The 15,880-nt window shown below is 40.5% G+C and overlaps 1 protein-coding gene across 1 annotated transcript in view; it reads left to right on the top strand.

Moving 5' to 3' along the window:
* The window catches only part of atf6 (activating transcription factor 6), a 335,361-nt gene that overhangs the window by 18,787 nt on the left and 300,694 nt on the right, over positions 1–15,880 (top strand). Inside the window, exons 3-6 of the mRNA XM_043699998.1 lie at positions 970–1,054; positions 3,632–3,708; positions 11,116–11,251; positions 13,560–13,742. Of these exons, the coding sequence (XP_043555933.1) occupies positions 970–1,054; positions 3,632–3,708; positions 11,116–11,251; positions 13,560–13,742 (481 nt within the window). The remainder of the gene's footprint in view (positions 1–969; positions 1,055–3,631; positions 3,709–11,115; positions 11,252–13,559; positions 13,743–15,880) is intronic.

The raw sequence follows: 15,880 nt of genomic DNA, 5'->3' as shown, positions 1-15,880 counted from the left end.
AACGGTCAACCAATCAACATGTACGTTGTCTTATCTGGATGGTCCTCCCTGTAAAATGTCTATATAATTCATTAAGAAACTGCTATTCCAGAGAAAACCGTGAACTCCTGTCTCTGTGCATGTGGGTGATCGTTCTTTCTTCTTCCAGGGCCCGGGATAAAGATGAAGGAGGTAAAACTACACTATGTCTGTGAGCGTTTTACTTTGACTGGGAGGGGAAGCGGGACAATAGTAGAACCACACAACACGATGAAGGTATCATCAATATGAAGATGGGCCTTCATTTCCACAAGGAATGCGCTGTGATCACTTGTACTAATGCTGTCATAGACAGATGCCTCTCTGGATTGATGACAGTCAGGTTAAATAAGGTTTTTAATTGTTGTTTACCCTACACCCTGCCACATAGCCAGTGGAGCAATTATGCCGTTTGGAACTTGGCAAACTCATTCAGTAGTTGTGTTACAGATCCATTTTAGGTAATGCCCATTGAAGTCCCTCATCCCAGAACTTTGTGCCTTTGCAACTCTGTGTTTCTTCCAGTTGGCTTTCAAGAAGGAGTGCTGGTTAATTAGTTGAGCTGGAGCAATAGGTGATGATCACCCAAAGGTTTCCTTGCACATGTTCACCTGATGTCATGGAGTTGGTAGGGGTTCAAGAGTCAGTGTTTTTCTCAGTCTATATTGGGATATTTTTGTTCTATTTTGATGAAGTGACTTACTTTATAACAGTAAAGAATTGAAACTACTGGGCCAAAAAGCCAAGTTTAGTTAAAAAATGACAACTTAATTTAGTGGATGATGTTGATTTAACATTGGATACAATATCTTACACGTTCAAAAAAGCTTTGAAGTCCATTTTGCAGGTAAGGAATGTAGAGTTATTGGAATTGTCTGCATTCATGGTGGCAGGTTGAAAACTTGTGTTGTGCGAAAATGTAAAGTTTCCCTTCTGTTTTTACTTCAATAGGATATGGACATGGAAATTGACTTCAGTTTGGAAGTCTCACCTTGGGATGATGATCCTTGGGGACCAACATGCAACATGTCTCCAGGTATCTTTTACTCATCATTTACAGTGACTGAGCATGATTTGATTGAAAATATGAATTTCTGAATACAAGGTGAGAAGCTCACACTCATTTCTACAGAGACCCACCATGTCTGAAAAGGCAAGGGACAGATTTGGAGGAGGCAAATGGAGGATGGACAGTAGAAACTGGGTAATAATGGGCAGTCCTTAAACTTGAATTTTAGATGTATGATACAAAATTTTTTTTTTAACATGTCTGCTTTGATACATGATTGTAATGGCATAGTACAGTCTTGGTATTTGAGTGCAGAACTGTCTAGTGAGACCTTAAGAGCAAGAGTAAGCTCTTTGGCATTTTGAGTCTGCTCCACCATTCAGTTAGATCTCGGATGATTCCAGTGTTGGGTCAACTCCACTTCTCTTTCTGCCATACTCACTGATTTTATTGTCTCTTGTAAAAACCTGTCAAATTTGATCTTGAATAAGTACAGCCTCTACTGATTTCTGGAGAATTCAAGGAATCATATCAAATGTTGAAGATTTTTTTTGAAGTATGCACAGCATTACAATTTACCTGTCTTTCAGTTTGATAGAAAACACATCAGATTTCTGTACTAACCGAGAATTATTATTTATTCCGAGTAATTGGACTATAGTAAGCAGATCTAAACCATTGACACTGCTAACTAAAACACTTAATCCCTTTTAAACTCCCCCTTACATACGCACACAGATAAATAGGTGAAAATAGATTTATTGGCGGAGATAAAAAAAACTAGAAAATTAGTTCGGTGGTGTTTGCTTCCCAGTTTTGATGTTGAGGTGGAGATGGTTCTTCTTTGGGTGATGAGACCCTTTCTTCTTCCGATGTCTGTCTCTGGATGTTTCTGAGTTTGTAAGCATTCCACATGAACTTTCACTTGAAAAATGTCCCTGTCTCTGACTTATCAATTCAAAAGTCACAGGTTACAGCAAATGCTGTTGGAAGGATTACTGATTTTCTTCAGGTTTAAACTGGGTTTTTGGCTGCAAAGAACAAGCAGTTTCTCGGCATGGACAAAGTCAGCACACTTCCTTTCCCCATCTCACTCTGTGTCTCTTTACTTTGTTTCCAGCACTAGGCTGCTCAACTATCTGAGAACCAATCTCGCAGTTGTTGGCACACAAATGTTCTCTGTCACAGATAAAAGTTACTAATCCATAGAACACTTACCTTTTTGTCACCACTCAGCTGCATCTGAAAACAGAAGCCTCTGGCCCCTCTTTGTCTGCAACTTAAACATTAGATACTGCATGTTCAGTTGTTTACATGATGATTGCATTGGAAGTCAGTTTACTTTTCAAACATGTAGTACCCTTACAAAGCATTAATGTTAAAAACAGTTCTTTTTCATTTCAATGTGTTGGATTAAAAAACCCAGAAGTAAAAAGATATAGCCCATACATTGTGAAAATCACTTGCTGTACTCGCAAACCTTTTGTGATTCATCTACCAGGGCACCCAGATCTGATTGTACTAACCCAAGTTCTGCAATCTCTATTTAAATAGGAAACTTGCTGCCAAACTGGACGAGTTCGCATTTCCTACGTAATCTTCCATCTGCCAACTTTTTTTGCCCACTCACTGAATCCACCTATGTAGCTTTGTAGACTCTTCAACTCCTGTTGACAATTCAATTTTCAGTCTACATTGGTGTAACTGCCAAATTTTGCTACCATACATTTGCTCTCTACATCTAAGACATTGATATAGACATTAATGAGCTTAAAATGACTTTCGTGAATGTGTACTTCATTGGAAACTGATTGGAGATGAATTTATTTATAATCAGCTTGGTGAGTAAAAACTGACAATATTTGTGTCTGCCCAAGATAAAATGTTAATTCACTGAGTGTAATTCAATTAAAAGATCGTCTGGAGCACTGTGTGCAGTTCTGGTCACCCAGTTAGAGGAAGGATATTAGTAAACTGGAGAGGGTTCAGAAAAGATTTACAAACATGTTGCTAGGAATGGAGGGTTTCAGATATAAAAATAGACTGGCAAGGCTGGAACTTTTTTCACTGGAGCGTTGGAGGTTGAGGTTTATAAAATCATAAGGAGTGTAGATAAGGTGAATGACAAGGATCTTTTCCCTAGGGTAGGGGAATTCAACACAAGGGGGCATACTTTTAAAGTGAGAGGAGAAAGTTTTTTAAAAAGGACAGAAGGGGCAACATTTTTACTGAAAGGTTTGTGTGAAGCATGAACTGCCAGAGAAAATGGTGGATGCTCATGCAGTTAGAACGTTTTAATTGATATTTGGATAAGTTCATGAATAGGAAAGGTTTGGAGGGACATGGGCAAACTACAGGCAGGTGGGATGAGTTTAGTTTGGGAACATGGTCGGTGTGGACTGGTTAGACCAAAGGGTCTGTTTCCATAGTGTATGACTCTGTTTCTATGAGCAGGAATTTGTTTTGTTCAAGGTAAGTTACTTATTAATTGAATTCGCTTACCATGTTGTTATGCACAATCACAAAACTTTGGTGGAAGAAATGATTTGCAAAGTTGTCAATGTGTTCATGTGAATGATGTATATTTTTTGTCCTTTTCTGCAGGCACGCAGATCATGTCTGAGCCTCAGTCTCCAGCTTCGAGCTGTTCAATGACTTCTTCAGATTCAATTTTGCAAAACGTAAGCAGTTTTTTTGGATGCTGGGCTGAGTCTTGATTTGTTTTGGCTGCTGAGAACAGTCACAAACCACAATATTTTAAAAGATTCATTTGAGTCTGCAATATTTTGCTGAAGAATGTGAGTTTCAAATCGTGGTTCATGGGGCGCACCACTGACTTATTGAACTATGATGTACTATTGTTCTATTGAGTGAAAGAAAGCAGGGAAGTAGGATAGGAGTAGATCATTTATCTCTGCACTGTTTCAACATTCCATTAGATTGTAATTGATCTTTATCTTACTTTATCTACTCATTTTTGTTTCATAACCCTGAACCCTTAGCTTTAGGGAGAGGCTGAATAGACTGGGGCTGTTTTCCCTGGAGTGTGGGAGGCAGAGAGGTGACCCTATAGAGGTTTATATAATCATGTGGGACATGGGTAGATAGACAAAAGGTCTTTTTTCCTGCGATGGGGGAGTCCAGAGCTAGAGGGCATAGGTTTAGGGTGAATTGGGAAAGAATTAAAAGGGTCCTAAGGGGCAACTTTTTCATGCAGAGGATGGTGCGTGTATGAAATGAAGGAGTGTGGGAGGCAGAGAGGTGACCCTATAGAGGTTTATATAATCATGTGGGACATGGGTAGATAGACAAAAGGTCTTTTTTCCTGGGATGGGGGAGTCCAGAGCTAGAGGGCATAGGTTTAGGGTGAAGTGGGAAAGATTTAAAAGGGTCCTAAGGGGCAGCTTTTTCATGCAGAGGATGGTGCGTGTATGAAATGAACTGCCGGAAGAAGTGGTGGAGTCTGGTACAATTACAACATTTGAAAGACATCTGGATGGATATATGAATAGGAAGGGATATGGGCCAAGTGCTGTGAAATGGGACTAGTTTAGTTTAAGATATCTGTTCGGCATGGACAATTTGGATTGAAGGGTCTGTTTCTGTGCGGTACATCTCTATAACTCTGTGAATATCTTTGCTGAACAAAGTTTCTGTTGAAACTTGCAATTGACCTAACTTCAAATTTTGTGGATTTGGAATTTCACGTTGGCCCTATCAGATAAGGATGAGAGATTTCCTTCCCAACAGGAAATGAGTGAACTGTATCCATTTTTTGTAACAGTGGACAGCAGCCATTCAACTAGTGGTTAGCACTGCTGCCTCGCAGCAACAGGCACCCAGGTTCGATTCCAGCCTCGGGCGACTGTGTGGACTTTGCACATTCTCTCTGTGTCTGAGTGGGTTTCCTCCGGGTGCTCCGATTTCCTCCCACAGTCCAAAGATGTGCAGGTCAAGTGAATTGGCCATGCTAAATTGCCCATAGTATTAGAAGCATTAGTCAGACTGAAATGGGTCTGGGTGGGTTACTCTTCAGAGTGTTGGTGTGGACTTGTTGGGCCGAAGGGCCTGTAGAGGAATCTAATCTAATCAATTCCAAAGTTTTCTTGAATTCTAATCTAATTATTGGCTCTGGTGGGATTTAAGTTAATTAACCTGAGGTTCTGGGTTACTGGTACATATTACCACTATACCACCTCTCGGTTAAAATGGTTTTCTGTCATCTTGACTTTCTTTCTCTGATTTCTGAATGAATTACCTAACTACCTAAGTAACAGGTTGCTGGCAGTTTTATGTATAAGTATTATTGCCAAGTTTCTGATGTATAATCTCAATACATATCTTCTAAAAGTCAATAAATGCAACAGCGTGTCACCACTTTATTCCTCACTTCCCAACAGGAAATGAGTGAACTGTATCCATTTTTTGTAACAGTGCCATCAAAAGATTTGACTGCATTACTAAGACTTGAGTTACCCACTACAAATTCAGGACCACATACAAATCCAGAACAACATTGACAAGTTGGTGGAGTGGGTGGCTGGTTGGCAGATGAGGCTCAATGCAGAGAAGTGTGAGATGCTATATTCTGGTTGGAAGAACATTGAAAGACATCCATAAAATGGGAGGTACAATTTATTAAAGGGAGTGCAAGAGCTGAGGGACTTGGGGATGTGTGCACAGATCATTGAAGATGACAGGACAGCTGGAGATGAACAAATAAAGCAGATGCTACTCTTGGCTTTATTAATAGGAGCCTAGTGTACAAGAGCAGGGAGGTCATGTTGCACTTGTACAGAACACCTATTAGAACTCTACTACGGTATTGTGTACAATTGTGGGCGCCACATAGAACAGTACAGCACAGGAGAGGCCTTTTGGCCCTCTATGTTGTGTTGGCCTTTTTATCCGACTTGAAGATTAGACTAACCTACATACCCTTCATTGTACTTTCTTCCATATGCCTATCCAAGAGTTGCTTAAATGTCCCTGTCAATGTATTAGAAATGGTGCAAAATGATTTACAAGAATGGGTTTGAGGAATGAGAAATTTTGGTTCTGTGATAGATTAAAGATATTGGGACTGTTCTCCTGGGAGAGGAAAAGACTGAGTGAAGATTTGTCATGACCAGGTTGGACAGAGTTGACGGGGAGAACCTGTTCCTGATCATAAAAGGAAAAAGAACAAGAAGGCAAGATTTGAAGTGATGTGCAAGTGGAGCAATGATAATGAGAGAACTTTTTTTCACACATTAAGTATTTAAGATATTATGGGGTGGCACTGTGCTCAGTGGTTAGCACTGCTGCCTCACAACGCCAGGGACACAGGTTCAATTCCAGCCTCTGGCTACTGTCTGTGTGGAGTTTGCACACTCTCCCCGTGTCTGTGTGGGTTTCCTCCGGGTGCTCCAAAGCTATGCAGGTCAGGTGAATTGGCCATGCTAAATTGCCCATAGTGTTAGGTGCATTAGTCAGAGGGAAATTGGTCTGGGTGGGTTACTCTTCAGAGGGTTGGATGTGGACTTGTTGGGCCATTTGGCCCGTTTCCATACTGTAGGGAATCTAACATGAACTGCACTGCCTGGAAATGTGGTGGACCCAGTTTCAACTGAGGCATTCAAGAGGGCATTGAATTATTATTTGGATAGAAATGCAATGCAGGGATATTGGGAAAAGGCAGGAAAATTACTCTAGGTAAAAGTACTGCTATAGGCATGATGCGCTGAATGGCCTCCTGTGAATGAACAATTCTGTGATTCTGTAAAATCCATATTTGATCAAGTAGCATATTTTAAATTGCTCACCTCTTCAGTCTAAACCAACAGCTTATGGGAATTCTCCATGAGTTATTTACTGCCCTCCTATCCAAAAAAGCAATTCAACATAACTAGTTTTCAAAGATTATATGGCTTGGACATCTAGAATTTCTTCACCCTTTATTACAATGCAGTTTTTCTTTATTCTTTCATTGGATGTTGGTGTGAATAGAAAGGCTGATATCTGTTGCCCTTGTTACGCCATTTCAGAAGCTAGAGTCAACCACATTGCATTGGGTTCAGTATCACTTGTAGGCCAAAGCTGAGAAAAGCAGCATGTCCCCCTACTCAGCTCAAAAAAAAAGTAAATGAACCAGATAGATTATTACAACGATCAGTGATTGTTTCATGGTCATTTATATCACAGATTTAGTAATTGATATGAAATTCCAACCACCTACCAAAGTAGTGTTTGAGTCCATTTCCCAGACTGTGGGATCACAGGGATTACTGTCCAGTGATATTATCACTGCCCAGTGATATTATCACTGCTTCTCTGCACTATTAAGTCTTGGAGTTCTACCTTCTCTTTAGTTACATTTTCTCCATTTACAATATTTATTTGCTTGTATGAAATCAAGCAAACTCCTACCTTGATTTAGTTTTGGTTTTTCTTATATCATTCCTTTCCTGTACTTTGGAGATGATATGAAGTATTTAACGTGTCTGTCATTTCATGTGCCTGATTGCACAACAAAGAATGATATTGTTTTAAATGGTTAGTGAATGGAACTTATAATGCTGATGAAAAGGCTAACATTTGTGTTAAAGCTCCTTTCATATCACTAATCAAAAAGATGGGTAGATTTATTTAAAGTGATCAAATGTGCAAAGTGAGCTGCTATGTTTGAAATAATGTAAAGAAGCATTGTTAAAGTGCTGTATGTAGTTGGGATTATGTTTACCCCAACTACACAATCTTCTTTTGGATTTCCAAGATGTTTACAAGCATCAATTTTTCATCATCTGGTTCTCCTTGTCTCGCATCCTTTTACCACTTTCAGTCAAAGTCTCATTGTTTTCAATCAATGTTTCCTGCCACCTTCTGTTTTGTTAAAATTTAATTTGTCTACTCTCAACTTGGCTGTTCTGTATCCCTGACAAGATTGTGTTTTATTCTGGCTGTCTTTCCCAGTCTTTCATTTTTGGGTGAAGAGCCATAGTTCAGAGCGAGTGCCTTTGTACCTCTGAACCAAGTGGTTGAAAGCTGAAGACTCAGTCCAGAGACTGGGTGGATACTCTTAGCTTGTACTTTATTGGGCATGGCCAAAGATTTTGTCATTCAGGGAAGTTGTGAAATGGACACTCTTGCCTTGTTATAACACCGCACTATGCTTTTCGATGGAGAACTAGAAGTTTCCCTGATGTCCTGGCAAATACTTATTCCTCAGTTGCTCTGATTATGCAGTCATTTATGTAAAGCTTATCCACCAAGACAAAGGCCTTCAAGTCCTCCGTTTCTTCCTCTCACATCGACCCAACTAGTACCCTTCCATTGACATTCTCATTCGACTCCTTGAACTGGTTCTCACCCTCAACAACAACTTCCAATCCTCCCACTTCCTCCAAACCAAAGGGGTAGCCATGGACACCCGCATGGGCCCCAGCTATGCCTGTCTCTTCGTCAGGTACATGGAACAGTCCATCTTCCACAACTACCATTCCCCACTTTTTCTCCACTACAATGATAACTATATCAGCGCTACCTCATGCTCCCACTAGGAGGTTGAGCAGTTCATCAACTTCACCAACATCTTTCACCCTGCTCTCACATTAACCTGGACCATCTCCGACACCTCCCTCCACTTCCTAGACCTCTCCATCTCCATATCCAGCAACCGACTCAACATGTAAATCCACGACAAACCTACTCACTCCCACAGCTACTTGGACTACACATCCTCCCACCCTGCCTCCTGTAAATATGCTATCCCTTATTCCTAATTCCTCTGCCTCAGTCGCATCTGCTACCACGAGGACCAATTCCACCATAGGACATCCCAGATAGCCTCCTCCTTCAAAGACCGGAATTTCCCCTCCCACATGGTCGACAATGCCCTCCAACGCATCTCCTCCACTCCCTATACTTCCACCCTTGAACCCCAACCCTCCAATTGTAACAAGGTGTCACAAGCTGGTCCTTTTCTCTAAAAGCTGATCCTTTTCTCAAGGATACTTCTTAGCTTTTTTTTTCAGAGGGGTCGTAAAACAGACCGGGCTCCATAAAGGCTGGGTTTGCTACAGAGATGAAAGGCCTTTTTGTTTATAAGTAAACAGATGAGTCTTTAGGCCAAAGATTTTATATTTTTACAAATAATCTGTATAAATCAGGGGGGTGTAGCCACCTCTCTAGCTGAGCAGTTCAGTCCAGAACTAGTTGGGGAGTTCAGCTGTGGGCTATGTGGACACTGGCTGTGAAACTCACTCTCTCTCCTTCTGCCCTTTTAACTTCGACCTGTAAGCCTTTGTTTCATTTTTACTATGGTTAAGGGGTTTGCTTATTGGGACTGTTGTATATATTCGGAAGAGCATAATTGAAGTCTCATTTGGATAGACTGAGTTCTGTAGGGGTTCTTTTTTTCTGTTCTTTGTGTTTCATTGCATACTTTTGTGAATAAATTTTTGTCTGTTTTAAAACTTGGTAGTCAACCTGGCTAACTTAGTCCGAGTGACTTTCACTGTATACTTACCGAAACAAATTGCAAAGTTATGGCCTGGGCTGCCTGCTTAAAAATGTTAGAGCCTAAGCCAGACCACTCAAAACAAAGGACAGAACTTCCACCCCAACAACCTCTGGATACACCGCATCATCCTCTGCCATTTCCGCCACCTACAAACAGACCCTACCACAAGAGATATATTTCCCTCACCACTCCCATCTGCATTTTGGAGAGACTATTCCCTCCGCGACTCCCTTGTCAGGTCCACGCCCCACCAACCCACCCTCCCCTCCTGGCACCTTCCCCTGCCATTGCAGGAAGTGCAAAACCTGTGCCCACACCGAGTCCCTCACCTCCATCCAAGGCCCCAAAGGATCCTTCCACTTCCGACAGAAATTTACCTGTACTTCCACAAAGGTTATCTACTGCATCTGTTCCACCCAGTATAATCTCCTCTATGTTGGAGAGACAGGATGCCATCTAGCGGATCATTTCAGAGAACATCTCTGGGACACCCGCACTGACCAACCCCCACTGGCATGTGGGTGAACACCTTAATTCTCCCACCCACTCCCCCAAGGACATGCAGGTCCTGGGCTTCCTCCATCACCAAACCCTAACTACCCAACGCCTGGATGAAAAATGCCTCATCTTCTGCCTTGGGACCATCCAACCACATGGGATCAATGTGGATTTCACCAGTTTCCCCAGTCCCAATCTTCCATCTCAGCGCCACTCTCTTAAATGGTCCTACCTATCCATCTTCCTTCTCACCTATCCGATCCACCCTTCTCTCCGACCTATCATTTTCACCCCCAGCTTCATCTACCTATAGTATTGCCAGCTACCTCTCCCCAGCCCCAGCCGCTTCCCATTTATCTCTCTGCCTCTTTGGCCCACAAGCCTCATTCCTGATTACGGGCTTATGCCTGAAACGTCGATTCTCCTGCTTCTCTGATGCTGCCTGAACAGCTGTGCTTTTCCAGCACCACACTCTTTGACATTACCTGCCATGCCAGTTATGAATTTCAAAAGTATATCATTGTCTGCAAAGTGTTTTGAGATGTTCTGAGATCATGAATTGTACTATGTATCTGCATTTTTATCCTTTGATTTGCAAACTGGCTGAATGCTCTCCATGCTTACAATTGTTCTCGTTCATGAGTGAACTCTTCAGTTGATAACCATGCTGCTTTTACGGGAGGTTAAGAGGGAAATGAAAAACTTGAAGTCAGAAAATGTTTGTGATCATTGATACTTTGATTTGGTAAACTGATAGTGTGTGACACAAAGAAAATACATCCGCATAATTATTAGAAGTAGAATGTTAAATGCTGGCAGTATATAGCAACATCTCTGGAGAGACAGCAAGTTCATGTTTTCTTTGCAACCTCTCATTATCATTGACTTTTTTTGTCATGCTAATATTAAAGTATACAATGTTCTTCGTGATTGAAAAGAGAATTTGCATTTACTTCATCTTTCCAATCTCCCAGGATTTTGCATATATAATAAATTACTTTGAAATAGTAAGTTGGTATTTACAGAATTCGCACCAAGGTTTATACTACTTGTAGTTCTGACTGTAACTTCCCTATTTTACTCAAAATAGGAAGAACTACTGTACACCTTATCATGTCAGTCTTCTCCAGTTTCACCATGGAGTAAGACCAGTGATTGTTCTTCTCCATCAAGAGAGTCAAAGGTGACAAGCTCCCTTGAAGTTAAGTGTGAAGAGTCTGTACCAGGTATCATAACTACGTTTTACTTAAGGTGATTTCTAATGAGACCATGTAAAGCACTGTTGGATTCTGTTTTATTATGCCAAAACTATTCTCTCTGTATCATCCAGTTATTTGCATCATTTATTTCCTATTGGAATCTAGGGGTACATTACAAAATTATGTGAATTGGAAATGGTAGCTGCAAGTATTACTCATCTTGGTTTAATTTTATCGATCAAAAATGTCATAGAAACATAAGAAGAGGCCATTCAGCCCTTTGAGCCTGCTCCATCATTCACGATTATGGCTGATTGTCCGACACGGTGGCCTAATCCTGCTTTTTCTCATTAACCTTTGATCCCATTCGCCCCAAGTACTAAATCTAGCTGCCTCTTGAATGCATTCAATGTTTTGACATCAACTACTTCTTCTGGTAATGAATTCCACTGGCTCATCATTTTTTGGGTGAAGAAATGTCTCCTCATCTCAGTCCTAAATGGCCCACTCTGAAACCTCAAACTGTGACCCCTGGTTCTGGACATACCCACCATCAGGAAAATGCTTCCTGCATCTACCCTGTCCAGTTCTATTAGAATTTTATAAGTCTCTGAATATCCCCCCCCACCGACCTCGCTCAGAGTCATAGAGTCCTACAGCACGGGGACAGGCCCAAACTGGTCCATGCCGACCAAAATGTCTGTCCACGCTGACCCCATTTCCCTGCACTTGGCCCATATCCTTCTAATTCTTTCCTATCCATGTATTTATCCAAATGTCTTCTAAATGTTGTGTACCCGCTTCAACCGCATCCAGTGGCAGCTCATTCCACATGGCATACCGCCCTCTGTGTAAGAACGTTGCTCCTCAGGTTCTCTTTTATCCTTTCTCCTCTAACTTTAAACTGATGCCCTCTAGTCCTCTATTCCCCAACCCTGGGAAAAAGATAGTGCATTCACCCTATTCATGCCTCTCTTGATCTTATGCATTTCCATAGTGTTCCCCCTCAATCTCCTAAACTAAAGAAAAACGTCCGAGCTTGTCCAACCTGTCCCTGTAACTCAGCCCATTGTGTCCAGGCAACTTCCTTGTAAATTTTTGCTCCACTCTTTTCAGTTTAATAACATCCTTCTGTAGCAAGGTAACCAAAACTGAACACAATACTCCAAGTGCGGCCTCACCAAGGTCCTGTACAAGTGCAACATAACTTCCCAATTTCTATACTCAGTGCCCTGACTGATGAAGGCCAGGGTGCCAGAAACTGCCATCGCTGCCTTGTCCACCTGTGACTCGACTTTCAGAGAACGGTGAACCTGAAATCCAAGGTCCCTCTGCTCCAGTACACTCGTTAAGGCCCAACCATTCACCATGAAACCTGTACCTTGATTTGACTTTCCAAAATGCAAGACCTCACAATTATGTATATTAAATTCCATTTGCCATTTATCGGCTCATTTCCCCAGCTGATCAAGGTCCTGCTACAATTTCTGATAACCTTCCTCACCACATTAATTCCTATTTTAGTGTAATTAGCAAACTTACTAATTATTCCTTGTGCATTCTCATCCAATCGTTAATATAGCTAACAAACAGTAATGGGCCCAGCACCGACCTTTGAGACACTCCACTAGTCACAGGCCTCCAATCTGCCAAGCATCCTTCCAATAAATCTTGCACAATATTGTCAATGCTTTCTGACAGTCCACATATACCACATTGATTGGCTCCTCTGGTCAACTCTATGAGTTACATCTTCATAGAATCCAACACATTTATGAAGCATAATTTCCCCTTTATAAATTAGTGCTGACTCTGATTCTACCACTGCTTTCTAAATGCTCCGCCATAAACTCCTTAATAATACATTAGAGAATTTTCCCCACTACTGATGTTGGGCTTACTGGTCTATAATTCCCTGGTTTTTCTCTACCTCCGTTTTTTGAATATTGGAGTAACATTAGTTACCCTCCAATCTGCAGGGACTTCCAGAATCTTTTGAATCTCCATCGAAGATAATTATTGATGCATCTTCTTAAATTACATGATTTGAAGAAGATTATTGTGCCTCTTTTGTTCAAAAGAAACAGATAATTAAGATTTTTTACTTGACTTTCGTTTATTTCTTGATAGCTTGTAGACTTCAGTCTTGGAAAACTATGGAAAAGGTGTCAAACTCAGCCCAACAAAATCAACCATGAAGCATTATGCATTCTGTACATTTTGTACCAGAGTTGCTGGGATTAGCTTTAGTGCTCTACATGTAAAATCATGTTACAGTTTCGATAACTAGTAATTATTTGTACCGGAATTAGAAACCTGTGTTCCTCTGTTACAGTGAATGTCACGTCAAATATTTCAAAACAGAAACCGATTCAACCGAAGCCCATCCTCATTCCAGCATTATCTGTGTCACAGTCTAGCCCAACACTCGCTGGAAAAACGATTATAATTCACCCGGTTCAAAATGTGGTATCTGTTTTAAAACAACAACCAGTAAAAATCTGTCCGGTTCCTTCTGGTAAGTACCATATGTTTTGAAACAAATGCATCTTTGTGATTGTGGACATAGTTTTATAGTATCCTGGAGTACATTTTGTATATGCCAGCAATTATAGAGTCTCTGCTGTGCTAACTTGCTGACAAAATGTCCACAGTCTTGCCCTGAAGGCAGTTGTTTAGACTTTCCTGGCATAGTTCTGTCCAAGCTATCTGCAGACTACACAAAAACATTAAATAAAAAGCAACAACTATCCCTTTTGAGAAAAGTATTAAGGGGACAATTCAAGTTGTATGAGAAATGTCTGGGTATAGGTTCAACTTGATGTGGTGACCTTCCTGACAACTGTGGCCAAACACTTGTGAGACCTGTTCCTGAAACAAATTTAACGTGAGATGCATTGAATGGATTTTACCCGATACACCAGCTGGACACTCGGTATCTTGCTGCATGTTCTCTCCTAACTTGCATGCCTTTCCTTCAATTGTGATGCCCAGGAATGTGGCCTAACTGCAAAATTCTAAACAAATGAAGAATGCATTCCAGGTAATCTTGTTTATAGAAATGAATAGTTATTAACAATGAGTTCAAAAGGGACTTGAAAGCAATGAGTACCCCTCAATAGAGAGCATAAGTTCACTGGCGAGTGCTTTAAGTCATTTTATTTGGAGTGTTTGATATTTTTCTCTCTCCAAAGCCTGGCTACAAGTTGTAAAGATTATTGTTTGATAAGGAGTACATCCTTGGTCAGAGTATACTTAAAATGCCCTTTGCAGCATCTCCAGAATCTCTCGAGAGATCTGATTGACTATACTTCAGTAATTTTGTTCAGAGATTCACATGCAGAATTTTGCTGCAGAAGTGTTTACATCAATACAAATAAAGCAAAACAATTTGCAATGATAATTAACCAGAGCAGCATCTATTTTCATTAATGCAATCAAATTATTGGTATTGGATACTGAAAGCAGATAAGAGAGGCACTGAGTGTTTTTGATGGTTTAAAAAAAATGGATTATGCTTCCTCATACCAAACTTGGCCATTTCAAACATGTTTCTTAAGTGGGGAAAGTTTAGTCAGTCAATATGGTCGCTGGCCAAACTATAAAAGATATTCATGGTAACATGGGAGAATTACCAATCGAGAAACATTCGAACTGAAGTCATCTCTGGTAAAATTGAGAATTCAAGAATTTTAATACACACCTGTTTAAAATTGTTGCATGAACTTGTAGATGTAGATTTTCTTGTTGGTCAATAAGTAGACAGTTTGGTCTGTGATTGGTCAATATCAAATCTATTCCTTCCAGACAATCAGATTTTTTTGGAGGGCTAATAGTGACCTAAGATAAGGCAGTAGTGATCACAACATGGTGGAATTTCAAATCCAGTTTGAGGGAGAATAACTCTGGTCTCAAACCAGAGTCTTCAAATTAAAAGTAAATTAGGACAATTGGAGAGGTATGAAGAAAGAGTTTTCTGATGCAAGCTGGGAAGATAGATTAAGTGGAAACTGAATGAATGAGCAGTTGCTGACATAAAAGCAGATATTTCATAATGCGAAACAAAAATTTAATCCAGTCAAAAAAAGGATGAGTACCAGTGGTTAACAAAGATAGTCAAGGAAGGCAACCAATCAAAAACTGAGGCATGCAATACTATATAAAATAGCCTACTGGATTGGGAGTTCTAGGAGATCACTAAGAAACTAATAAAGGAGGAGAAAATTGATTATAAAAGTAAATTGATGAGAAATATAAAAGCAAACAGCAAGAGCTTCTGAGTATATGAAAAGCGAGCAACTAAAATAAATTTGGGACTTGGAGGATGCAGTCTGGAATTAATAATGAGGAACAGGAAAATTACAGATAAAGCAATATTTTGCATCAGTCTTCGTAGTGGAATGTACTGTATACGTCCCAAAGACATCAGATAAACAAGGTACCCATGGGAGGCAAAGGTACACTGGTTGTGCAGCTATTAACATTCACCTCAGCTGACAAAAAGATCCTTGTTTCCATTGTGTTCAAGAGACAAATCGGGATTGACTGATGTGATTCAGACCAATTTGGTTACAACACTGGGAGAATTACCAAACAGTGGGCACATGTTTAAGAAGCAGAGGAGAAATGTGCAAAACGTATTGATGAGGATTACAG

This window comes from Chiloscyllium plagiosum, chromosome 11 (genome assembly GCF_004010195.1).
Source record: "Chiloscyllium plagiosum isolate BGI_BamShark_2017 chromosome 11, ASM401019v2, whole genome shotgun sequence".
Classification (NCBI taxonomy): Eukaryota; Metazoa; Chordata; class Chondrichthyes; order Orectolobiformes; family Hemiscylliidae; genus Chiloscyllium; species Chiloscyllium plagiosum.
The sequence above is the reverse complement of the archived record's forward strand: the minus strand, read 5'-3'. Positions and strand labels throughout refer to the sequence as shown.